The 26,722-nt window shown below is 42.2% G+C and overlaps 2 protein-coding genes across 3 annotated transcripts in view; both read left to right on the top strand.

Annotated features, from left to right (window-relative positions):
- Positions 1–4,088: 4,088 nt before the first annotated feature.
- On the top strand, positions 4,089–21,146 carry LOC119771382 (sal-like protein 3). Its single transcript, XM_038267264.1, has 4 exons — positions 4,089–4,341; positions 12,996–15,695; positions 15,780–16,123; positions 20,478–21,146. The coding sequence occupies exons 1-4, from the start codon at positions 4,239–4,241 to the stop codon at positions 20,856–20,858; spliced, it is 3,528 nt and encodes a 1,175-aa protein (XP_038123192.1). The 5' UTR covers positions 4,089–4,238; the 3' UTR covers positions 20,859–21,146.
- Positions 21,147–24,419: 3,273 nt separating this feature from the next.
- The window catches only part of atp9b (ATPase phospholipid transporting 9B), a 61,605-nt gene continuing 59,302 nt past the window's right edge, over positions 24,420–26,722 (top strand). For both annotated transcript variants that reach the window (XM_038267259.1, XM_038267260.1), the window contains exons 1-2: positions 24,420–24,546; positions 26,319–26,492. In XM_038267259.1, the coding sequence (XP_038123187.1) occupies positions 24,437–24,546; positions 26,319–26,492 (284 nt within the window). In that variant the 5' untranslated portion in view covers positions 24,420–24,436. The remainder of the gene's footprint in view (positions 24,547–26,318; positions 26,493–26,722) is intronic.

Below are 26,722 nucleotides of genomic sequence, written 5' to 3'. Positions count from 1 at the left end.
ATTCCTCGGGGTCCTGGTTTTGGCTCCCTACAAATATTCAGTGAAACTTATCAATCATTGCAACATATTTATGTTTATGACACATTAACTGTTAAGCTAACTCATGCCCCGCCCTCCTCTGATTATAAGGGAGAGAGTCTCCTAACCTGGAGCCACAAATTGTTTGAATATTCAGAAGGAAATGTTAAAATAAAAGAGGAATTTGAAATATATTTGAGAAAGTAAATTAATACTGGAATGTAAAAATGTATCAGTGAATAATGCTTTGAATAGCTTTGATTTTGGGTTTAAATCTTATATTTTGTTTCAGGAATAATTTTGTTATTTAAATTATGTTAATCAATGTTTCATGTTTTTTTTTTATATTTATTCTATTGTATAGTTGGATGTGTGTATATATTATATAAAACTGTAACTGGAGCGTGTAACAAAAGTAATTTCCCACTGGGATTATTAAAGTATTTCTGATTCTGATTTCTCTGTGTTTATGTTTAAAGGTTTTTCACCTACTACTGCTACTACTATTATTAATGCTACTATTGTTGATTGAACTTTCAAATAAAAGACAAAAAACGAAATAATCAACTTTGGTGTTCTGATTGAAATCCTGTAAAATCTCTGGAAGCAAGCTGCCTTTTGAAGAGGGGGAAACCTGCAGTTTAACCAAACAAATGTTTTCAAGATGACTTGGATAATAGCGCGTTGTGACAAACACCAGATAAAGCACTGGGACTTGATCAACAGCCGATACCGCACCGTGACGTCACTAACCAGTAGGTGGCAGTAGTGTTCTTTGACAAACATGGATGCCTCCAGTAAAGCACATTCACATGAAAATTACTCTGAATTAAAAACACTGATCATTTATTGAACAGGATGGAATCATTTCAGATTTAAAGAACTTTCAGAGGACTTTTCCTTTAAGGAACGACCATATTTGGAACATTTCCTAGATCTAGCAGGTCCTCCTATGAGTACAGAGGTCTTCTGAATTATGGAATCTATAAGTGAAGATGACTGTCAATAAAAATATATGCGTAGGTGTCTACATTTGTCAATGTAAATCAATATACTTGAATAAATGTATGATTTGCTGCTTGTTGTGAACTCATACAGTCATGTGACATCAGATGTTTATTCTGTGATGTTCCCCTTTAGAAATAACAGCTTTGCAACCATACAAGTACAAATCACAGAATTATGAGAACCAATCACAAAGTTCTACTTGTGATCCAACCTGGAGATATGCACGCTGACATGAATGAAATAAGTCTTGTGGCGCTCTGACCCAGGCAGAAGACTTGATGCTGTGAGTTGATATAACCTAGGGCTGGACTCTGATGGTGGAATGATCCGGAGGTGGAGTGGGACTGAGAAAGTTTGGGATTGATGGGGGAGGGTGGGTGAAAGTTCAGCTGGTTCCCAGGAGAGAAGCTGGGCTGGTAGCTTAATGAAGAGCGCCTTCGCTCTGGGTGCTAACGTCCCGCAGACCAATAGAGCATCATCAGCCTCAGCCCTACTGTTCCAATTCACAAGAACAACAGACTGAGGACGGACAAAGTACCCGGATGCTGTTCTGGCCCCTCCCTTTTTACCCAGCATGCATCAGAGCAGACTTGTCCGTTCTCCAGACTGAGCTGTCCCAGCATGCACTGCGGCAGCAGCAGCTTCCAGGTTAGCGCTCACAGAGCTCAGAGTGTTAAGATAAAAGTTCTCTTCTCTGTTGCCGTCGTTCAATAAAAGTACAGTTAAGATTATTAGAGGTGAGAATATTAAACTTTCAGCTTCACTATATGGAACATTTACTGATTTACTGCGTCAGGCTAACGTTAGCCCGTCTGCAGCGGCCAGGGCTAACGTTAGCCCGTCTGCAGCAGCCAGGGCTAACGTTAGCCCGTCTGCAGCGGCCAGGGCTAATGTTAGCCCGTCTGCAGCGGCCAGGGCTAATGTTAGCCCGTCTGCAGCGGCCAGGGCTAACGTTAGCCCGTCTGCAGCGGCGCTCTCTCTGCATAGTCGTGTGTGAAGGACCGCTGGCTCTGATGATGAGTTTTTTCTGCTTTATTTGGAAAAACGCTCATTTGATTTGTTTTACAGTTGATTAAAGAAAATCTAGGAAAAAAGAAATCTTCATTTTAAAACATTTCTTAAACTTTTTTCAAAGTTTAATTACTGGATTGCTTCAGTTAAATTAAATGAGAAATTAAAAAAAGCTTTTTAAAACATTTTTATTTACAAAATGTATCTTTTTGTTGCAACAACATTGGAACAAAATTCAGTCCATAGTTTTCAAAAATGGACAGAAAAGTTTCCCTTCAGGACCTGCAGAGGTCTAGTGTAAAATCCAGCTAAGTCCTCTGTGGACCCCACACATCCTGGACATTTCATGTTTATATATTGATTAGCAGCAATTAGAAATGTAAAAAGGTTAAATGTTAAATGGGTGCAGGTCTGTTTGGAAGGCTCTGTGTTTTATTGGCTTTTATTAACCCTAACCCTAACCCTTTTGTTCTAGTTAGTTTTGTCTTTTCAAATCAAGTTAAATCTAATTAAATGTAATGAGTTTAATCAAAAATCTGCAGATAAAATGTCCATACACTACCGTTCAAAAGTTTGGGGTCACATTGAAATGTCCTTATTTTTGAAGGAAAATTACTATACTTTTCAATGAAGATGACTTTAAACTAGTCTTAACTTTAAAGAAATACACTCTATACATTGCTAATGTGGTAAATGACTATTCTAGCTGCAAATGTCTGGTTTTTGGTGCAATATCTACATAGGTGTATAGAGGCCCATTTCCAGCAACTATCACTCCAGTGTTCTAATGGTACAATGTGTTTGCTCATTGGCTCAGAAGGCTAATTGATGATTAGAAAACCCTTGTGCAATCATGTTCACACATCTGAAAACAGTTTAGCTCGTTACAGAAGCTACAAAACTGACCTTCCTTTGAGCAGATTGACTTTCTGGAGCATCACATTTGTGGGGTCAATTAAACGCTCAAAATGGCCAGAAAAAGAGAACTTTCATCTGAAACTCGACACTCTATTCTTGTTCTTAGAAATGAAGGCTATTCCATACGAGAAATTGCTAAGAAACTGAAGATTTCCTACAACGGTGTACTGCTCCCTTCAGAGGACAGCACAAACAGGCTCTAACCAGAGTAGAAAAAGAAGTGGGAGGCCGCGTTGCACAACTGAGCAAGAAGATAAGTACATTAGAGTCTCTAGTTTGAGAAACAGACGCCTCACAGGATCCCGACTGGGATCTTCATTAAATAGAAGCTGCAAAACACCAGTGTCTCTTAAATTTCTAACATTGTTAATGTCTTGACTCTATTTTCTATTCATTTCACAACGTATGGTGGTGAATAAGTGGGACTTTTCAGGAAAACACAAAATTGTTTGGGTGACCCCAAACTTTTGAACGGTATATTTGTTTATGACCTTCCAAGTATTATTGTGAAATGGTTTACAGCTTTTAACCAAAGTGGCCCCTCAGAATGAGGTGATTGGGGGCCCAGATTGTGAGAAATGAAGCAGAGGCTCCAGCAGCTGATGTGGCGTCCAGGCAGCAGCCTATCGCAGCCGGGCTGCTAATGATGGACCGGAGGCGGGGGAAGCGAGCGGCACACCGGAGCCTCCCTTCCCACCACCTCCACTCTGAGATGGGATCCAGCAGCGACCTGAGCGACGCTCTTTACGCACCGCTTCAAAGCCGCTGAAATCTGACATGGAGGAAGCGGATCATCTCCCGCTTTGCTTCATTTCTCACTTTATTTTCTCCAAAGTCCGCTGCCACCGGCTGCTGCCAGACGCTGTTTGGGGATAAAACATAAAACCATCCGGATCTTGGAGAGGCGCTTTGATTTCTGCGTCCGCTGGACTCTGGGAGCTCAGAGGAGAAAGGTCCATCGGACTTTAGGGACATTCAGAACCAAAACAGGAGGATGACCTGCTGAGGAGTTCGGATCGCGGAGCTGTGCGTAACCCCCCCGCAGCGGACAGGAAGTGAACTAATTATGATAAAACCCTCATTTTAATATCTGCTGCGCGCTGGATGGACTGCAGCCAATCACCCAGCGAAGGGCAAATCATGATCCCCCCTCCATCATAATTACACTGACATGCGCAATCTGCGCATCAGCAGCGGCGCGCGCGCGCAGCGTATTTCACCGACCCCGCTGCCCATGAAGGCTCCCAGTCTCTGCTCGTAGATGATCCGGCGGGAGGCTCAGCATGTCCCGCCGAAAGCAAACCAAGCCTCAGCAGCTCCGCTCCGAGGAGGAGGAGGCGGAGGAGGACGGAGAGCAGAGCCGGTGCGCAGCGCGCTGCAGGACGGGTAGGTGGCTGCGGGGCAGGAGGTCAGGCTGGGATGGAAAACTATCTGCTGCAAAATACGTCAGGATAAAACTAAAAAAAAGATCATTAAATCATCTTAAATTGTATTTTTAAAGTTTTTCCAAAATAAAAAAAAAGCGCAAGCAAATATTTACTACCGATTTAGCTGAATTTTTGCTGCTTTTCAATCAAACATTCACCATTTTAAATAATTTCCTTTGTTATCTCTGCTTTGAAGCTGGAAAATATTTTCAAAAAGGAATAAAAATTAGGTTAGAAAGAAATAATTCAGTTTGTTAAAATGAATTAACCTTGTTTTATTGCTGCCGACTCAGAAAATAATCATCTCACACCAAAGCCAAACTAAATCAAATTCTATTTAACTTTTAATTTATTTTAAGAGACATTTTATTGATCTAAAAATAAATGCTCAACATTTCTAATTAGTTTAATATTTTGGGTTTTTTACGAGGCCTCTTAGTTCTCAATTTAGTTTATTTTTTTATTCAAACTTTAATTTAAAATTTTCTTAAATTATATTAAAGCTTTGCCTTAGTTTGGATTGTTTATATATATATAAAAAAAAACAACTTAAAATTCATCTGATTTTAATCACCATTATCCAGTTTTAGAATTTTATAATCATTTCCCGTCATTTTCTTTATGCTGAAGGCCTCAGAGTGATTTATCCAGATTTTCCTGCAGAATTAAATCCTACATCTTTATTTCTGACAGAATGAGGCCCTCGGTGAGCAGGGGCCTCCCTTCGGCCCTGCAGGAGGGACTGTGGGCTTTGATTGAGCCCGCTGACTTAACCTTTGTCAGCCTCACCCTGAGAAGGGCAAGTGGTCCGTGTCGAGATCAAAATACAATTAGTGGGTGTGAAGCGTGGCCCTCTGAAGCCCAGGGGTCACACGGCGAGCTCTGAGCCGGTCTGCTCCTCAGCTGCAGCTTCAGGGGGTCCTCCTCTGACATCTGAGGCCAAAGAGAAGAAGAAGAAGCAGGAATGAATCTGTTTGCTGTCCCTGACCGCTTTTCAAGCTTTCTTGTCATCGTTGGAGATGGATTAAAAGTCTAAAATCCAACCTGATCTCCTCTTTGTTTTCCCTGGAATTAAATCCTAAACAGCCGAGAGAAAAACAGTGAAAGTGTGCTCGGACCACCCACCTAGAGACACCAGAACTCTGCTCGCTTCCCTCCGATGAGTTTAACTTTTAGCCGCAGCTCAGCTCCGGTTTCACTCTTATTTTCAACAAACTTTCTTCATTCTTTAAGTCCGTCTGTCTTCGTCCGACTAAACCGCAGCAACTAAACCTGGAATCTGACACCAGCTGACATTAAACCGCTTTAAATGAATTAGTGTCTTTTAGCCACAGAGCACAATGTCTGTGTCTGGTGATACAAACCGCGAGAAAAAAAGGAAACATTTCATCATTGAAACATTTTGCTCTTATTTTCCTAAAGGGGCAGAAGATGATGCAATAATATACAGCTTATGCTTTTATTGTCTGTTTCCAAATGGAGTAAAACCTGCACAGATGCATCAGTGAAACTATCAACATCTGGTAGGAAATCTTCTAAATCAGCTGCAGACCAAATAAAACCAAAGATCTTCATCAGAACATCCGGTTAACGTCTTTTAGTTCCAGCCAGTGAGCTTCTAGGTCCATTAAAAAGGTGTGATTTATGCAGAAAACAGAACAAAATAACTAATCCAGGTTCAGGAAACAACCTGAAGCATCATTTTAGATCAGAAATATGATCCCGCCTTAAAAAAGCTGAAACCTGCTGCTTGGTTAACATGATTGGATGGTTTGTTCAGAACGATCTGAGCTTCAGAAACGCAGAAAATCAATGCAAAGCTTGAAATGTCATTATGTGTCTGAATGAACGGTCGGGATGTGCGATAACTTCATCGATTTTTCTCCAGGGGAGGGGGTGATTATCAACATGCATGGATTTATAAAAAAAAAAAAAACAAGCTTTGTTTTCACTTCTAAGCTGTATGATAATTTAACTAACTGATTTTTTTATTCCCTATTGTTCTCCCTTAAACATAAGTGTCATGTACGCAGGTCCAGAGTAGATTGTTGATCAACAGATCAATTATATAGAGATCACTATGTTTTATTTAAAAAAAAAAAAACATGCTAATTAGAGAAATAGCATAGAAACTGGAACATTTCTGTTTCCAAATGTTTTCCCCAAATTTAAACTCTACATCTTCAAAGCTACATTTGGTTTCTTTTTCTGCACTATAAGAATGATCGCCTCATTCATGATGAAACCCTTCAGTTTGGAGGCGTTTTCCGCTTAAAGGATGCAGAACCAAGTGGCTTTAAAAGAGTCCAGATAAAAAGAAGAAAACTCTTAATCCAGAATAAAAAAAAAAAAAAAGAAAGTTGGCCTTTTTCCAAGACGAAGACGCAAATCAGGAGTTTTGTACGATGGGGGAAAACCATTTTCCAGACTCTGAGTTTCAGACGATGAATGTTTAATTCAATGCGCTGTAAAAGACTGAAAACTTGTTTGTTTCTCTCAGTGAGAATAAAAACAAGATAGAAACTCCTGCTGATTCCTGCTTTGCTTGACGCTGCTCGAAATGTTTGCACTTCAACTCTAAAAAGAGTGAAAAGATCAACAAAGTACTGAATTAAAATAAAAACAAGAACAAAAATGTAGAATTTTCTATATATTTCTGCTTATTGATGAGCAGCGGATGCACAATAGTCTCGTATAAATGATGATAAATCAAGCTGCTTTAATGGAAGATTTTAAATAAAGTTTTATTCAATAAAGCTTGAATAGATTTATTAGAAAACAAAATGAAACAATTATAATTAAAAACAAGTATTACAGTTTATGCTGTCAAATGCTAATTTTATAAAATTAAAACTTCCTTTCATTTCTTATTTATGAAAAAAAGAGAGAAAGGGACAGAAAATATCCAAACACTGTCGGCACCTTTAAGAAAATTTTAAAATGATTTTTAAGCTGATCTTTTTGTCTTTTTCCAGACAGTTCAGAGCAAAACGAAGAAAAAAAAATCCTCATCTCCATGGAGCTTTATTCAATTAATCAGTTAAAAAAAAAAAAGTTACAAGAAACTTTTAATTGCTCCTAAAGTTTTTTTTCTTCCCACAGGCTATATCCCATCACTCCCAGTAAACTCTGTTCTAATCGTCCAGTTTGGATGGAGATATTCAGAAATATTCAGGTTCACTAACAACATAGAAAGATGTAGATGTAAACAGTCTAGAGTTAGCATGAAAAGCAAACGATGCTGTTCGGGAATAGAATAAAATATAATAGAATATTATTTTATTTCCTTAAGGTTGTTGTTGAAACAGCAGCAAAGCGACAAATTAGAATAAAACACAGTAAAAATATGGAAATCCTGCACAGAAAGAGCAGAAATTGTTAAACTACATGTAAAACAGAAATATGTGTAATTAGTCAACCGTCAAAATTTTAATGATTGGAAACATTCAATTCTATTCAGTTTATTTCTATAGCTCCAATTCACATCATGTCATCTCAGGTCACTTTCCAGTTCACCAGATCATCCAGTCAGATTGATTCAAAGTTTTCTATCTAAGGAAAACCAGCTGATTGCATCGACTCATTGACTCTTCAGCAATCCCTCACACTAAGCATGCTTGTAGCGACAGTGGAGAGGAAAAACTCCCTTTGAACAGGAAGAAACCTCCAGCAGAACCAGGCTCAGTGTGAGCGGCCATCTGCTGAGGCCCACTGGGGTTCAAGGAGACAAAAGCATTTTAAGAAACTGTTAAAGGAAAATGAAATATTTTTTATTATTGTAGAAATAATATTTAAAAAAGGCAGGTCAATAAAATGTCCTTTTTCCATCTGATTGTTAATAATCTAGATCCCTATAACTGATTTAATTCACTAATTAGAAATTATTTTTAAATTATTAAAACTAATAATTTTTTTAAGATTTTTGCTGATTTTTTATCAACATTAGAATTCAGTGCAATCAAATTCACATTCTATAATCTCAGGTCTCTTTATAGATCTAGATCAATCAGATCATCCTGTCAGATTAAATGATCAAAGTTTCTCTCCAAGGAAAATCAGCTGATTGCATCCAGTGATTCACTTTAAAGGATTTTCTCCTCCTGGATGAGCAGGCAGAAGCAGTAGATATCGATTATGTAGCAATCCTTCAAACTAAGCATGCTTGTAGTGACAGTGGAGAGGAAAAACTCCCTTTGAACAGGAAGAAACCTCCAGCAGAACCAGGCTCAGTGTGAGCGGCCATCTGCTGAGGCCCACTGGGGTTCAAGGAGACAAAAGCATTTTAAGAAACTGTTAAAGGAAAATGAAATATTTTTTATTATTGTAGAAATAATATTTAAAAAAGGCAGGTCAATAAAATGTCCTTTTTCCATCTGATTGTTAATAATCTAGATCCCTATAACTGATTTAATTCACTAATTAGAAATTATTTTTAAATTATTAAAACTAATAATTTTTTTAAGATTTTTGCTGATTTTTTATCAACATTAGAATTCAGTGCAATCAAATTCACATTCTATAATCTCAGGTCTCTTTATAGATCTAGATCAATCAGATCATCCTGTCAGATTAAATGATCAAAGTTTCTCTCCAAGGAAAATCAGCTGATTGCATCCAGTGATTCACTTTAAAGGATTTTCTCCTCCTGGATGAGCAGGCAGAAGCAGTAGATATCGATTATGTAGCAATCCTTCAAACTAAGCATGCTTGTAGTGACAGTGGAGAGGAAAAACTCCCTTTGAACAGGAAGAAACCTCCAGCAGAACCAGGCTCAGTGTGAGCGGCCATCTGCTGAGGCCCACTGGGGTTCAAGGAGACAGAAGCAGACATAGAAAAAGAAGCATAGATACAAAAGGCAACTGTCAACCAGCTCCACAGGCGGCCCCGTCCAGGAAACACACAGCCAGGCAGACGAGCTCCGAGCCAGCTCCCATGTCAGAGGATGAAGAGAGCACATCCAGTTAGTCACAGTCAGAGAAAGATGTAAAATTAGGTCCTACGTAATGAAAAGACACCAGATTTCTCGCGTCCGCCGGAATTCAGTCCAACCAGTGGAAGAACTTCCCTGGTTACTATGGCAACGGATTGCTGTTGTCTCAATGGCTGGGAGACATTTTACACGTTTAAAGTGTAAACATTTATGACATCTATAATGGGTTTAAAAGACAATGGTAACATTCCATTCACATGGACTTCAACATTAATACTGTGCAGTTATTAAAAATGTGCAACTCATTTAAAAATACTAATTTAACCATCGAAAGTTAAAGCAGCAGAGTGTATGAAGTCAGAATTCTCCTAAAAGTATGCACCTGTAATTATTCCGAAATTTTCTTAAAAGAGTAAAACATTTGTTAAATGGAGTCATCATTAAAAAATTGTTTAAAACAGTGATTCCAAAAAGTGTTTAAAACAATCCACTGGACTTTGTTTCCAAGTTTGAAGACGTTTCTCTTCCATCCAGGGAGCTTTTTCAATTCAAAATGTCAGAAAAAGCGTTGAGTTCAAGGCTTGAAGGCCTCTTTTTGTTTAGAAATCATGCAATAGAAACGGATGAACGGGTCCCCCCATTTTGGAATGGGGGTCATTTGGCTTCTTTGTTAGCCTGCAATGCTCCACACTGGAAAAACAACCTAGAAATAAGTAAAAATGTCTTAAATTAAGTGTATTTCCCCTTAATTTGAGTGGGTAAATGAGATAGTTTGCCAATGAAATTAGTATTTTTACTCTTAAAATACGAAAATTAGATAATATGCACTTGAAATAAGACAATGCAACTGCTTTTTTTTCTTATTTTAAATGTAAATTGTCTTGTTCCGTTGGCAAAATGTTTCTCTTATCTCCTAAATCCAAGAACAAATGCAGCTATTTTAAGAAAAAAAGTACTTATCTAGATTTGGATTTTTTTCCAGTGCATCCCTATGTCTATGTCTCTGAAAGGGGGATCGTTAAAGGAAATTGTTGGCATGGCTTAACATCTCTTAACATGATGGCTTCCTTCACGCTCCTCTCAAACCACCTGTCTTCTTTGTCCCAGTGTGAACATTCTGGTCCTCCAAAGAATGTCCTTTGTCCATAAGTTTTAAAACAGAAAATAAATGTTCTGACATCAGCAGCAATATCCTCTAAAATGACTGTATGAGCTAAGCTAACGTTAGCATTGCTGCTGATATTGAGGAAAGTGAGGCATAAACAGGTTTCGTCTATAGTTGAAAACAGACATTTACTTTTTTTAAATCAGTTTGCATCTATTGTTAAATGTTTATTATGGAGGAACATGCAGGAAGAAGATAACAGCGATCAGCCTAAAGATGCTTTGCTAACAAAAGAAAAGCGTAGAGGGGGGGTATTTTCTTGAAAAGTAGCCAATGAAAGGCAGTTTACTTTCTCAGGTTGGTTCTACCCTAACATTGACAGAGACAGGTTCACAGGTGAGGAGGAGAGATCTACAGGTGCAGAGAAGGAGTAAGCTCCAGGGGGAGTTCATTTGAGTTTTAAATAATGCTGCTTGTTTCACTGTTTGTTATATTTGTGCAGTTTTGACAGAATAACGACTCCATAAACTACAGCAGAGATGCTGTTGAAAGTGAGCAAAGAAACTGTGCAGCAGGTATGGAAACACTTACTGAGCTTATTGGGAGCAGTGAAGCTTATAAAGTTGCTGCATGGAGGAAGGATCTGCAATAATGCTCCTCTGTGCATTTAAGGATGCAGAAGGAGGAACAGCTTGGTGCATCACTGTAGGGCATGGACCAAAAGGGATGTTATGTTTGCTAGAGTCCTTCTGTCTTCCGCCACCTGCAGTGAAATAACGGGGAATCCGATAACAGAGCTGGCCTTCCTGATTTATCCTCTCAGCTATAGATCAGCTACTGCTCAGACAAACAATACTATAAAGCCAAAGAAGGTGTTCACTGAAAAAGACCTCTGTCTGCTCAGCAGGAAGAGTCTGCTCTGACTCTGCCTGTCAGTGTTATGAATCCAGCCCAGTTTACTGTTCAGGTTTAACAGCCTTACGCTACGTTCAGAGGCCTGCAGCAGGAGCAGCAAAAACACGTCATTTTTTAAGCTTGTTCAAGTTTAGTTCTGACGCGTGGCTGAAGCATCTTTGCTGCCCTGGCTGCGTGGTGGTAAAGTGGGTCTAATGCGCGGTGGGCGGAGCTACCCTATCCTTCCTCTGCCTGGAACAATGGCGGCTATATTAGCTGTGATCAGCGGGTGGAAAGTAGTTAGAATCTATGTTGAAGTGAGAAATTCCTCCTGAAAACATGGTCTGTGCAGTCAGTTCATCCAGATTACCATCCTGCCTTCAAAGATTATTTCTCTGTGGGAGCCGCTCAGACCCCCACATACCGGCGCTGCGCTGTCACTGGGAATCCCCAGCAGCAGCTGCCTCAGGCTGTTTGCGGCGGGTGAAAGGCGTTTCTCACGTACGTAATCCAAACTGCAGGCAGCAGGATAATAAAAGCCAACATATTCTGCCAGCAGGTTTCTACGTTTGAAGTTAATTTAGGCGTTAATAAACTGTTTCAGAGGAGTGATCATAGCGCTCTGCATCAGCAGTGCTGCGTCTGACTCCCTGCCAGCTCCCAGATCAGCTCCTCTGATTGGTTGATGCTGCGCGCCCAGCAGCTGAAGTTAAATTGTAATTTTTCCAGCTGTAGCAGCTGCTGCTTCTGAAGTGCATGGCACGCGTCAGATGCTCAGGAGCTCATGAGGCGATGCTCCCACTGCAGGACCTTCTGCTGTGTCTTGATGCGCGTCAACCATCGACTTTGCATGTAAATTAGCTGCTTCTGCTGCTTGCGGGCTGAACGTAGCATTAGAGTCCACTCATTTCATTGTGCACTGGATATTCATCGGTATCAGAAAGGTGGGTCTGCACCTGCCAAGACAGATTAAAGCAGGAGTCACCAACCTTTTTAAGGCTGAGGGCTACTTCATGGCTACCGAGTCATAGGAAGGGCTACCAATACTGACCTATGAACTGGAGGGATCAGTGTTCACCTACAGTAAAACTCATCCATAAAAACTCATTTTTATTCTTATTTTATTCTTTTATTCATTTCTAATTTTCTTTTTAATATTGTCATTTTAAAACCACTGAAATATGATGAAATAATACAAAAATGAATAAAAAGAAGAGCAACAGAATAAAAAAAACTAAACTTAACCCACTGAGTGAGTTCTTCTGTTTTCAGAAGACGAAGAAGGCCCCCCATGTGGTCCTTGAGAGCCCCTTGGTGCCCGCGGGCACCGCGTTGGTGACCCCTGGATTAAAGATTTGTGGTTAATTTACCATCACAGATGAAGAAGAGAAAATGGGAAGATCAGCCATAGGATCCTCCAATGTCCACATCATTCAATTCTGTCTTAGTATTAGATTTGGACCAGGACTAAATCTGACTGGGTTGGTTTTTTTCTGACAACAGAAATCTCCAATAATCTGTTCCAGAAACCAGATAATCTCTGGATTAAACTTTTGTATCTTTGTTCTCTGTCAGGTTGAACGGTGCCTCATTTGAGCTGCGCTGCACTGTAAAAAGTGTTGTTGTGATGGTAAGACGATAATAAAGAAGGTTTTTAACTCTGAATTCTGTTTTTCCTCCTCAGAAGTTGCTGGTGCAGCTGTGGAGACCGATGCAGGACCCTGCAGTCGAGAGGAAACGCTAATTTGTGCCAAATGTTGCGCTCAGTTCTTCAGTTGGACTGAGCTGAGCAAACATCAGAGAGTCTGCACCGAGGACCCCATGGTGCTCATCGTGACAGACAATCCGCCCGAGGAGTCTACAGGAGAGCCCTCTCCGCTTCCCAGCGTAGCATCCAGCGACTCCTCCACAGACGCTGTCTTCGAGCTGACCAACGACAGTCTGGATCATTTGGAAGAAAGCAGGGATTGGGATGAAGGTATGGAGATGGACGCTTCCTCACAGACCACCTCCAGCCCCCCTCCTCCAGACCCCACTGCGTCCACATCCCCTCAGGCCTCTGCGGCCGGCAGCTACGGAATGCCAAGCACCAACGTTACACTGGAGATCCTCCACAGCACCAGGGTGGCTGTGGCCCAGTTCTCCCAGGGGATCCAGAGCAACGGTCTGGGTGGAAAGGCAGCCTCGGCGGCTATCCCAGTGATTCTGGAACACCTGCTGGCTCTGCAGCAGCAACAGGTCCACCAGCTGCAGCTCATTGAGCAGATCTGCAGCCAGGTGGCCGTCATGAATCGGCAGCCAACACAAGCAGCGTTAAACCCGGTGTCCCGCTCAGTGGCTCTGGCCTCCAACCCAGGAATCCCGCAGCCTCCCGTCCTGCCTCTGTTGGGAACCATGCCTTCCTCCGTTAACGGACAGGCCGCCGCATCTTTACCCTCAGTGCTGGAAAAGCCACAAAGTCTCCCCTCGCAGTCTTTCTGTGGAACGTCCGCGTTCACCTCTGTGTCATCAGAATCCTCCACCTCACCCCCCAACATCTCCAAGCTGCTGCCTCCTTTCAGCGGCTCAAACAGCGCCTCCCATCCTCTGACCCCCTCCCCCTCGCTGCCGTCACCACAGCCGAGTCTCCTCAGCTCATCCTCCAGCCTGCCGTTTCTACCTCAGAGCCCGCCAAGCGGCGTCATTTTCCCCAACCCGCTGGCCAGCATAGCCGCCACGGCCAGCGCCATCGACCCCCTGGTGGCCCTGATGAAGCAGCGGAAAGGGAAACTTCCCGGCGTTTCTCTGTTTGAAACAAAGCCCAGCCCAGAAGAACCCTTCTTCAAGCATAAATGTCGGTTCTGTGCCAAAGTGTTTGGCAGCGACAGCGCTTTGCAGATCCACCTGCGCTCCCATACGGGGGAGCGGCCCTTCAAATGCAACATCTGCGGCAACCGCTTCTCCACCAAGGGAAACCTGAAAGTGCACTTCCAGAGACATAAAGACAAGTATCCTCATGTCCAGATGAACCCCTTCCCTGTGCCAGAGTATCTGGACAATGTGCCAACAAGCTCTGGGATTCCCTACGGCATGTCTGTTCCCCCAGAAAAACCCATTTCTTCATGGTTGGACAGCAAACCTCTTGTAGCAACCATCCCTGCGACTTTAGAGCTCCCACTTTCCTCCAGTGTTCCCAGGAACGGAGGATCTGGTGACCCGGTTAGTGTGGCGGCATCGGTGAAGTCTCCCTACCACGCAGCTCCGGGTGAAAGTGTTTCTGATCCACCGACCCACAAAGGCAGTGAGGCCAGTTTCTCTCCTGCCTCAGAGACTGAAGCCTCCAAAATGCTGCAAACAGATGAGGCCCAGCTGCCCCACAGCTGCACCCGGTCACAGAGGGGTAATGCTGTCGACGAGACACCCAGCTGGGCCACCGAACCCCAAACCCCCACATCCCCAGCCTCCCGCTCTCCACCCGTCTCCCACCTCACAGATTCTCTGCAAACATCTGAAACCTCCAAGCTACAGCAGCTGGTGGAGAACATCGACAAGAAGATCACAGACCCCAACCAGTGCGTCTTGTGCCGCCGCGTCCTCAGCTGTCAGAGTGCGCTCAGGATGCACTACCGCGTCCACACCGGTGAGCGGCCTTTCAAGTGCAGGCTGTGCGGCCGTGCTTTCACCACCAAGGGGAACCTGAAGACGCACGTGGCGGTCCACAGAGAAAACCCTCCGCTTCAGCTGCAGCACTCGTGCCCCATCTGTGAGGAGAAGTTCACCAACGCCATGGCTCTGCAGCAGCATGTCCGTCTGCACATGGGGGGGCGGGTTTCCGAGGCGGACAACTGCGAGACTCTCAGCAGCAACAAGCACATGGACGACATCTCCATGGAGGATGAAGACGAGGACGAAGAGGAAGGAAATGTAGAGGATGATGTTGATCCATCTAAACCTTTCATCTCTGAATGCAGAGCACCTCCAAACTGTGAATCGTCAAGTGTAGCACCTCAGCAGAATCAAATAAGGATGACAGATGCCTCAGTCGGTCGGAACCCCAGCTTTGCTGTGAAACCCCTCAAAGCCGGAAACCTCCGGAGCGATGATGCCGTCTTATACGAGGAAACTTTGGAGAATGGCTGCAGAAACAGCCCTCAGGTGTCTGAATCCTCCTGTTCTCCATTTGCACCAACATCTCCTCCTCAAAGCGTCTCTGAAGGCCTGGCTGTCAAACCCCCGACAGCTGCCAGCAATGCGACAGAAACGCTAGAGCTTCTATCCGCTGCTGTGAAGACGGAGCGGTCGCTGTCTCCAACATCAGCACCAGCGTCCGCACAAGATCCAAGCAAAGCCTTCGTGAAGGAGGAGAGTCCTTACAGAGTTTCGTTCCAGCTGAGCGGAGACAGAGGTGAGGCCAAAGTCTGATGTCTGGTGAATTAAAGCAACCAGAAAACACTCTGGTATCGTCACACTGTTTGCTCTTTGCTCACAGCTGCTGATGGGAGCGTCTCCAGCCCCATTATGTCTTCATCCAGCTCTGTCAAAGCTGAGGGGACTGCGCAGGGTCAGCTGAACGGCGTGATGGAAGCGCAGCAGCCACCTGCGTTTAGCGTGCACGTCCCTGCAGCGTACCCGACCGCCGGCAGCCCCGGTGTGACCTCTCTGCTCGGCCCGGCGCCTCCCAGACGAACGCAGAAACAGCACAACTGCAACGTCTGTGGGAAGAACTTCTCTTCAGCCAGCGCTCTGCAGATCCATGAGCGGACGCACACCGGAGAGAAACCATTCGTCTGCTCCATCTGCGGGAGAGCGTTCACCACCAAGGGCAACCTGAAGGTACGCAGAAATGTCTTCCGGTCCGGGACGAGGTGACCTCATTCTGTTGGACCTTTTTCTGATGTCCAGCAACCAAACATCTTACTGAAACTGAGAGGAAACAAAAGACTCTCAGCTTTTCATTATTTACCAAGATTTCCCAGGAAAATTTTTTTAAACCTTTAAAAAGAACATTTTATTGGATGATTTATTTAAAATATCGTTTTTGAGATGATTTAAAAAAGAGGAATTCTTCAGAAAATCATAAAAAAATATATAAAAGCAATCCTCGTCAGAGCCTGGTTAAAAAACAGCAGAAAACACCCTTTGATAGGAATAACAACCACTATGGATGCACAATATATCTATAAAAATGCCAACAAAAAAAACAAATGATTTCCAGGTTTATTTTTTGTACACTGGAAAAACGGTCTAGAAATGAGTAAAAAATTGTATTTACCCTTAATTTAAGTTGGTAAATGAGATACTTTGCCAATGGAATTAGTATTTTTACTCTTAAAATAAGATAATTAGATAATATGCACTTAAGACTATGCAATTGTGTTTTCTTATTTTAAGTGTAAATTGTCTTGTTCTATTGGCAAAATGTCACCTTTACCTCCTCAAGCCAAAAACAAATGCACTTATTTTAAGAAAATAACGACTTATCTAGATTTCGATATTTTCCAGTGTATATAAATCTTGTCCTTCTGAGGCTGTGAAGGTAAATTTTGTATTTTGGTCCAATATTGGGTCTCAAACCTAAATAAATAATCTATGAGTTTAATAATGGAGAAGCTATTAGTCAGCCTTATATTTTATCAATATATAGAAACTATTTTTTTTTTGAGAATTTGTTTATTTAAGAGCAACTATGCAAATAAACAAACATCTAGAAAAAGTAGATTATATTCTATTATTTTTCTGTTTTGCAGAGGAGCTACTGCGCACGTAAAACTTTTAACGAGAGTCAAAGGGCAAAGATTTTTGTGTCCTAGGGTGGAATACGTCACCAATCCAAGGGAAAATGTGTCATAATTGGTTTAAGCGATCTGACCCAAATGCAGAGAATCCCTCAGAGACCAGGGAAAAAGTTTAACAGGTTTATTAAATGTTGATGAAACACAGAAGTAGGAACTGGAACTCGGTGGACTGGTGAACCGGAACCGGAAGGTCTGAAGTAGAGGTCAAAGCGATCAGTTCTGGGACCATAGGAAAATTGACTGAGGCTTGAATATAGCTGAAGAGCAACTCATGTTTGAGGGGGCTCTTGTAAATCCTTGAATCCAGTTTGTGGGGAATTAATCCAGAGGAGAGGGAACTCATTGGAGAGCGGACAGGCAGACATACGTTGGACCCAGAGGAGTAAACGAGCGGACTGTCACTTGGTTTTCCGATGAGGACTTGAATGGATCATGTGAAGGTTTACCCCTGCTCAGTGTGTACTCAGTAATCCTTCCAGGGGGAGAAGGTCCAGGTATCCAGTTACACAGGAAAGGCTTCCTGCCGAAGAGCAAAGACAAAAACAAGATTAGACTCAGAGGAACAAAGCTTCGGTTAGACTCTGCTAATCTTAGCTTGGCAAGTGTACCCAAAACTGGAAAACACACTGGCTTCGAGGTAGCGACAGCCAGCTGCTCAAATACTCCTCCGGTAATGATCCAACGAGCCGCAGGTGTGCAGGGAGGCCCAACGAGGAAAGGGCAACACCTGGTTGTGGAGAGAGAAAAACACAAAAACAACCCACACAAACTGGATTCCTAACAAAATTAAATGACGCTTTACTAGTCATTAAAGGTTAAATATTTATCTAGCACAAAAATATGTATCAATATATTTTGAAATATTTTTTATGAATCCATCCATTTTATTTTTCGTCACGCTTTATCTCAGCTGAGGTGGCAAGGGCTGCTGGTGTCTATCTCCAGCTGTCTACGGGTGTAAGGCGGGGTCCACCCTGGACAGGTCTCCAGTCCATCGCAGGGCAACACAGAGACAACCATTCACACTCACACCTAAGGAGGATTTAGAGAAGCCAATTAACCTGACAGTCATGTTTTTGGACTGTGGGAGGAAGCCGGAGTACCCGGAGAGAACCCACGCATGCTCAGGGAAAACATGCTAACTCCATGCAGAAAGAACCTGGGCCGGGAATCAAACCTTCTTGCTGCAAGGCAGCAGTGCTACCTACTGTTCCACTGAGCAGCCATTTTTTATGAATATAAATGATAAAATATAGATTTAATTTTTTTATTTTTTTTTTATGTCTTAATCAAGGTCATTTGGCAGGTGGGGCGGCGCCCTAGCGCCCTCTATTGGCCAACCGCCATTGCCAATATTGTCGGACTCCCCAGCCTGATAACAGATACCAATGCTTTTTAATGAGACCTCCTAACAGACTCTATATTGTTTCCTCCCTTCTGTCCAGTGAGCCAATGAAGATGGTAGTTCATGTAATTAGAAACTTTAAAACAACCAACATCCTTTTTACCTCAACTTCTCTCCTGTAACAGACTCATGCATTTGTTGAGTGCTTCCAACAGGCTGGGGTGGAATAATCCTCACCTCTTTGTAACATAAATAAATCCTGACATATAAGTTACCTACTGTATATTGGTGGAGGGATTTCCTAACAACATTTTCTTTCCATTTGGGATTAATAAAGTGCTTTTTTCTGACCAAATAAAAGATTATTCATGAACACATAGAGAATAATTTTTAGATGAATGAAAAATAATATTTGATAGAACAAATAATATGTGAAATTAGTTTTCCTTTTTGTTAACAAGTTTATTGTTTTAAAAAAAATGGATGGATGGATGGATGATGGATGGATGGATGATGGATGGATGGATGGATGGATGGATGGATGGATGGATGATGGATGGATGATGGATGGATGGATGATGGATGGATGGATGGATGGATGGATGGATGATGGATGATGGATGGATGGATGGATGATGGATGGATGAATGGATGGATGACTGGATGGATGGATGGATGGATGGATGGATGGATGGATGCATGATGGATGGATGGATGGATGATGGATGGATGGATGATGGATGGATGGATGATGAAGGGATGGATGGATGGATGATGGATGGATGGATGGATGGATGGATGGATGGATGGATGGATGGATGATGGATGCATGATGGATGGATGGATGGATGATGGATGGATGGATGGATGATGGATGGATGAATGGATGGATGACTGGATGGATGGATGGATGGATGGATGATGGATGGATGGATGGATGGATGGATGATGATGGATGGATGGATGGATGACTGGATGGATGAATGGATGGATGACTGGATGACTGGATGGATGGATGGATGGATGGATGATGAAGGGATGATGGAAGGTTGATGGATGGATGGATGATGGATGGATGGATGGATGATGAAGGGATGATGGATGGATGACTGGATGGATGGATGATGAAGGGATGATGGATGCATGATGGATGGATGGATGGATGGATGATGAAGGGATGATGGAAGGTTGATGGATGGATGGATGGATGGATGGATGCATGATGGATGGATGATGGATGGATGGATGGATGATGAAGGGATGATGGATGGATGGATGATGGATGGATGACTGGATGGATGGATGATGAAGGGATGATGGATGCATGATGGATGGATGGATGGATGATGGAAGGATGATGGATCGATGGATGGATGGATATGTGGATGGATGGATGCATGATGGATGGATGATGGATGGATGATTGGATGGATGGATGGATGATGGATGGATGAATGGATGATGATTGGATGGATGGATGGATGGATGATGGATGGATGATGGATGGATGATTGGATGGATGGATGGATGATGGATGGATGAATGGATGATGATTGGATGGATGGATGGATGATGGATGGATGAATGGATGATGATTGGATGGATGGATGGATGATGGATGGATGGATGAATGATGGATGGATGATGGAAGGATGATGGATGGATGGATGGATGGATATGTGGATGGATGGATGCATGATGGATGGATGATGGATGGATGAATGGATGATGATTGGATGGATGGATGGATGGATGGATGATGGATGGATGAATGGATGATGATTGGATGGATGGATGGATGATGGATGGATGGATGAATGATGGATGGATGATGGAAGGATGATGGATGGATGGATGGATATGTGGATGGATGGATGCATGATGGATGGATGATGGATGGATGAATGGATGATGATTGGATGGATGGATGGATGGATGGATGGATGAATGGATGATGATTGGATGGATGGATGGATGATGGATGGATGGATGAATGATGGATCTGTTCTGTGGATGAAGGTGTTCACTGAGCCTTGTCTCCCCTCAGGTTCATATGGGAACCCACATGTGGACCAACGCCCCGGCCAGGAGGGGGCGCCGGCTCTCCGTGGAGAACCCCATGGCCCTGCTGGGAGGAGAGGCCCTGAAGTTTGGGGACGTGTTCCAGAAGGACCCGGCGACCCGAACTGTGAACGTAGAGCCTGGATTCTGGAACCGTTACGCCACGGCGATCACCAACAGCCTGGCCATGAAGACCAACGAGATCTCTGTGATCCAGAACAGAAGCATCACTCAGCTTCACCCTCTTACCGTCATGAGCGCCGCCAGCGGCCAGATACCCGGCCTAAACAAGACCCGAATGGACCTGGGAAGCAACCGGCATTTTACCATGCTGATTGACGAAGGAAAAGAAATCGGAATAAACTAAAGAAAAACCGGGAAAAATCTTATGCAAATGATTATAAACATTAAAGTATTTGTAAAGCATCTTTAAATCATGGTTTCAGAGAGCAGCAGGACAGGCTGCAGTCATGGGGGAAAGTTTTCTACGCAGTAAAAAAGTTCAGGTTGTTCCTGACGATCCCTTCAGAGCTGCACACTGCTGCTGCAGCTGGCTGCACACAATCAATCCAAACTCTAAACGAAACACCTGTTGTCCATGTTCTAAAGAAACTGTCATTTTCAGAATCACAGCTGAATAAAAACATTAAAACTTTGTCTGTTTTTTGATGACTAAACCTGAAAAAGCAGAAGGTGGAATTTTCCCCAAAGAGCAGAAACTGTTCAGATGATCTCCTTCCAACCGCTGAGCAGGAAAAGGAAATAAAGAGGAATGAGTCTGAGAAGTTCCCTGTATCAGAGGTCATCATGAAGCTCAGCCATTCATCCATAATACATTCATCCATCCATCATTCATCCATCATCCCTTCATCCATCCATCTATCATCATTCATCCATCATCTCTTCATCCATCATCCCTTCATCCATCCATCATCCATCCATCCATCATTAATATCCATCCATCATCCATCCATTATCCATCCATCCATCATCCATCCATCCATCCATTCATCCATCCATCCATCTATCATTTATCCATAATCCATCATCCATCCATCTATCATCCATTCATCCATCCATCATTCATCCATCATCCCTTCATCCATCCATCTATCATCCATTCATCCATCCATCATTCATCCATCATCTCTTCATCCATCATCCCTTCATCCATCCATCATCCATCCATCCATCATTAATATCCATCCATCCATCATCCATCCATTATCCATCCATCCATCCATCCATCATCCATCCATTCATCCATCCATCCATCCATCCATCTATCATTTATCCATAATCCATCATCCATCCATCTATCATCCATTCATTTATCATCCATCATCCCTTCATCCATCCATCATTCATCCATCCATCATTAATATCCATCCATCCATCATCCATCCATTATCCATCCATCCATCCATCCATCATCCATCCATTCATCCATCCATCCATCCATCCATCTATCATTTATCCATAATCCATCATCCATCCATCTATCATCCATTCATTTATCATCCATCATCCCTTCATCCATCCATCATTCATCCATCCATCATTCATCCATCCATCATTCATCCATCCATCATTAATATCCATCCATCCATCATCCATCCATTATCCATCCATCCATCCATCATCCATCCATCCATTCATCCATCCATCCATCCATCTATCATCCATTCATCCATCCATCATTCATCCATCATCTCTTCATCCATTATCCCTTCATCCATCCATCATCCATCCATTATCCATCCATCCATCATCCATCCATCCATCATCCATCCATTATCCATCCATCCATCATCCATCCATCATCCATCCATCCATCCATCCATCATCCATCCATCCATCCATCCATCCATCCATCCATCATCCATCCATCCATCCATCCATCCATCCATCCATCCATCCATCCATCATTCATCCATCCATCCCTCTATCATCCATTCATTTATCATCCATCATCCCTTCATCCATCCATCTATTAATATTGTTTGCTTTACAGGATTTCTAGCTTTGTTTTTATGTCCTAAAGGTTCTGAATATTTTCAGAACCTTTAGGACATAGATGTAATTTCGTTTCATCCAATCATTGGCATTTCTGTCTCCTTCCAGACAGGATGTCTCCCTCTGCCATAGTCCATCCAATCAGTTCCCAGAATGCAGAGAGAGACACGCCCACATTCTCATTCCCTCCCAGTAGATTTCAGCCATAAAGGTTCTGTAAAAGTTGCACGGGGGGGCAGTTTTTAGTAAAGGGGTTCAAGACTCTCTCCCTGGCTACCCCAGGATCTTTCTGCAGTCCAAACACATGACTCCTGGGTTATTTTGTTTTTCTCCATTGTCCTTAGGTATGAGGACAGATATGCATTATTAGCCTGATAGAATAGACACAGTGTCCAAATCACCAAACTGTAAACTTATCTGCTGTGCTGGTATTGATTATATCAACTCCACTCCACTGCAGTGCAAAGCCTAAAGGGGCGCCTGCACAGACTGATAGTTGATAATATACACAGATATCTATAGATATACTCATAAATCTTTTATTATAGCAAGTTTTTTAAGCAAGTATATTCGTCTTTAGTGAAATATTTTGAAATGCAGATGCTTTCATTGTTTTGTTTCCTGTTGGAAAGAATTGATTTCTAAATATTTGCTGTGGTCTTGCTCCAGCAGAAATTTAATTTAATTTATGGCACAGAAAATACACAACAATTATAATCCCTGAGAGAATTTAAATAAGACGAGTTCTAATGTTGCTGGACGCCCTAACAAGACTGCAGAAAATATTTAGAAATATTCAAACAGTGCACATTAGATTAATCATTGGGCCGCATTTAATTAAAACCCATTCATTAAACATTAAATATTCAAATATTAGCAACAAATAGCTTCTCTGTTCTGCCCTATTTTGGAATATAACTCCTGAAAATGTTTGGAAGGCAAAAAACAAAAAGTAAGGAATTTTTAGTCATTTTAAAACCTATTAGAGGAGTTATTGTGCTCAGGCTTTTAATATTTGATCTCTGCAAGTTCCTTGGAGCCATGGACAGTTCTAGACAGGGGCCAACGGGGGCCAGTGCCCCTGTAGATCATGTCCTGGCCCTGTTATGGCCCCTGTACCAAAGACATAATACTAAAAGAAAGTCTAATGCTAACATGCACTTGAACAGACATGGTTACTGATAGGGCCTTTGGATCTATTTCATTTTTTATTCTGTTTTACTAATTATTTAAAAACAATAAGGTGATATTGTGTCGGTATTGAGACAGGAGCCCAATTTTGATCTGCTAAATGTTTTTTTCAAAACAATAAAAAAAAATATATACTCTCATTTTTACAGCTGAATTTATCAGTTTTTCTTGAGTTCTAATTCAGGTTCTATAGAAAACTGTAATTTTAAGTTAAAATATATAAAATTCCCAAATTATGAATGACCTAATATTCCAAATAATAGCTTTATTTGTTCTTTTAGATAATTTTTTGAGTTGCTTTTTTACTATGCAAAGGGATTTTATTTTGATTTTAACAATAATCCAAATGAACATTTTCAAGCCAAAAATAAAAATTTTCAGTTGGAAGTCATATAAACTTTGATTAAACCTAATTGAATGGAAAATTCACTTCATGCATAATATATTTAAACCCCTTGCCCTGTTTTTTACTCCATGCTTTTCTGTTCCCAATGAACACGTCCTGCTGCCCCCCTGAATTCTGACTCTTTTCCATATTAAACTAAAATAAAATTTAAAAATCATTTAACTTTTTTCATTTTTTCAGTGGTCCTAATCCTCGTCTGTTTACATTTAAAGAATTAGATTATGTCCCCAAAAATTTTACTTTACATGAAAATAATATTTAGCTATTTCACCCTAAATTCCCGTAATTCCGTGAGACCGCGAACGCTTCACTGACAGAACGTACGTCTCAATATGACGTCATCACGCCCGTGCCCAGCCAACATGGCTGACAGCATCCCGTTGAATCCGGTTCGGAAAAGCTCCACGAGAATCGCGAATTACAACTCGGGCCGACATTCCAGGTAGGTGTTTGGATCCGGGACGGGTTGTGGGTCTGGACCGGAACCATGAACCAGTTTGTCGGTGTTTGTTTGAGTCCGGAACTTCGGTTTTTGTTCCCTCTGCTGTGACAGCTTCTGTAAAACAACCAAAACCCGAACAGAGGTCTGATTTTACTCCAAACAGAGCGACTAAAAATCTTCTTTATTCTGGAGTTCATGTTAAAAAGCAGCAGAATGATTGAACTGGACCAAGTATCTGTTTTGTGGACAGAAAAACTGAATGTAGCTAAATATAAAGGTTGCTATCAGCTAGCATAGCAGCTTGTTTGGCTTTTCAGGTCACATGATCGGTTCTGTCGATCACATCAGACTCTCTCATTTTCCTCACTTTATCTTAATATAATCAATTTAATTCAATCATTTATATTTATTGGTTTTGGTTATTGCCTTATACTACTACACTTTTCTATTTTCCTTATCTCAGGCCACAATCTAGTTAATTTCAACTCCCTGATTACTTCTTAAAATAATTTCTTTAGATGGAATAATTATGACGGAGTATTAGAGCCAGGCTAGGGGTATATTTTCTTCTATTTCGAGAATAAAGTCGTAAAATTACAAGAATCAAGTTGTATTTTATGACAACTCCTCCAAGAAGCCCTTTCTTCCCTAAAATGAGTCATGTGGAGCATCATGTGAAGTTCTACTTTAGCATCGGTTTGATAAATCAGGAAATCTTTTAGCAGCAGCATCAAACTGGGCAGGATGTCAAAGTGGACTCTGGTGGCTGATTGGTGGAACTGGTCGGACGTCATCTGCTGGGCGGAGCTCCAAGCTTTCTTTCTGAAACAGTTTGCTGTATGATGACTTCATTCTGTAATGTTACGACTTTATTCTCTTAATATTACGTATTAATTGTATATTATATATCAGATATAAGCAAAAACTGCGTAAACACGCGGAATTGCTTCCGGTTGATCGTAAAGCGTTATTTCAGAAAAGACGGCTGAAAACCTGAAAAGTCAGGTTTCTGGGCTGTTGCTGAGAAACACAGTTTGAGCTCCTTCCAAAAATTCTCTATTGGGTTCAGGTCTGCTCTGATGCATGCTGGGTAAAGCGGGAGGGGCGAGAACGACATCCAGGGACTTTGTCTGTTCTCGCTCTTCTTCTTCTTGTGAATTGCAACAGTTCTAGGGCTGATGACGTTTCAAGAGTACACAGATTGAGAACCGGCCCTGGACTCACAGGTGGCATCAAGGAAATTAACTTGTTCCCCCCCTCAACGCCAGATGACAAAAGCCCTCCGTAAATATTTCTATTTACAAAACTAATTCTTTCCCAAAATAATGGAACATATTTTACTCCATACTGCAGCTGGCGGATCTTCTTGTTCTCATTGGATCCTCACAGGGATCAGGATCCATTTGGGTCGGTGTGTTCTGGTCAGGATAGAGTTTATGCTTTCCTGACAGAATCTGGTTCTGGTTCTGGAGTTGGTCTGAACTGGTAGGAACCCATCAGGAACTGGATCTGCTGCTCCCCACTGAGCTCTGATGTTCTGTAAAGTTCTGCCACCGAGTCTGCCTTAAATCTTCAACCATTTGAATCAAATCCACAAACCTGTCATTTTAGGTTAAAACCAGAGAAGGGTTTTGTTTTTTCCTGGTCTTTTTCTAATTAGGTGTGGATCAGATTCAGTGTTTCCATCTTTGTTTACCTCGGTCGCGGCGGCTGTCTGGGTTTAGGTCTGGGCCGCCCCAGATTAACGTCCTCTTCTGTGTCTCTTTTCCCAGATTCTCGCTTGAAGATGAGCCGTCCAACCTGGACGAGATGCCCCTGATGATGTCCGAGGAAGGCTTCGAGAATGACGAGAGCGACTACCAGACGCTGCCCCGCGCCAGAGCGGGCCAGAGGCACAGAGGGCTGGGCTGGTTCCTGCTGGGAGGCTGGAAGGTCCTCTGTAGCAGGTAGGGCTGCTCTTTCACATCACAGAAACCAGCTTCTGCTCCCAGTCTTGGTTTAAACCTTGTTGGACAAAGAAGAAAGTAAATCTGTATCTATTCTGGAACCAGATCAGGGTCCGAATGAAGGACGTTTCCATATATATGGGTCCTCTGAGCTCCAGATATCTGCCGTTTACTAACCGGCTGTCCAGGTCCTGTCCTGTATTCCATCCTGAAGCTGCTAGATGCTCATC

This window comes from Cyprinodon tularosa, unplaced genomic scaffold, assembly GCF_016077235.1.
Source record: "Cyprinodon tularosa strain WSP-4 unplaced genomic scaffold, ASM1607723v1 ctg668, whole genome shotgun sequence".
Lineage (NCBI taxonomy): Eukaryota > Metazoa > Chordata > Actinopteri > Cyprinodontiformes > Cyprinodontidae > Cyprinodon > Cyprinodon tularosa.
Note: the sequence above shows the minus strand (reverse complement) of the source record. Positions and strands in the feature narration are given on the sequence as shown.

Excerpts from the sequence above, each read along its gene's own strand:
- LOC119771382 (XM_038267264.1), top strand. The coding sequence starts at position 4,239 with ATGTCCCGCCGAAAGCAAACCAAGCCTCAGCAGCTCCGCTCCGAGGAG. Across the intron at positions 4,342-12,995 it reads CGCAGCGCGCTGCAGGACGG|AAGTTGCTGGTGCAGCTGTG; the intron begins GTAGGTGGCTGC and ends TTTCCTCCTCAG. Across the intron at positions 15,696-15,779 it reads CCAGCTGAGCGGAGACAGAG|CTGCTGATGGGAGCGTCTCC; the intron begins GTGAGGCCAAAG and ends CTTTGCTCACAG.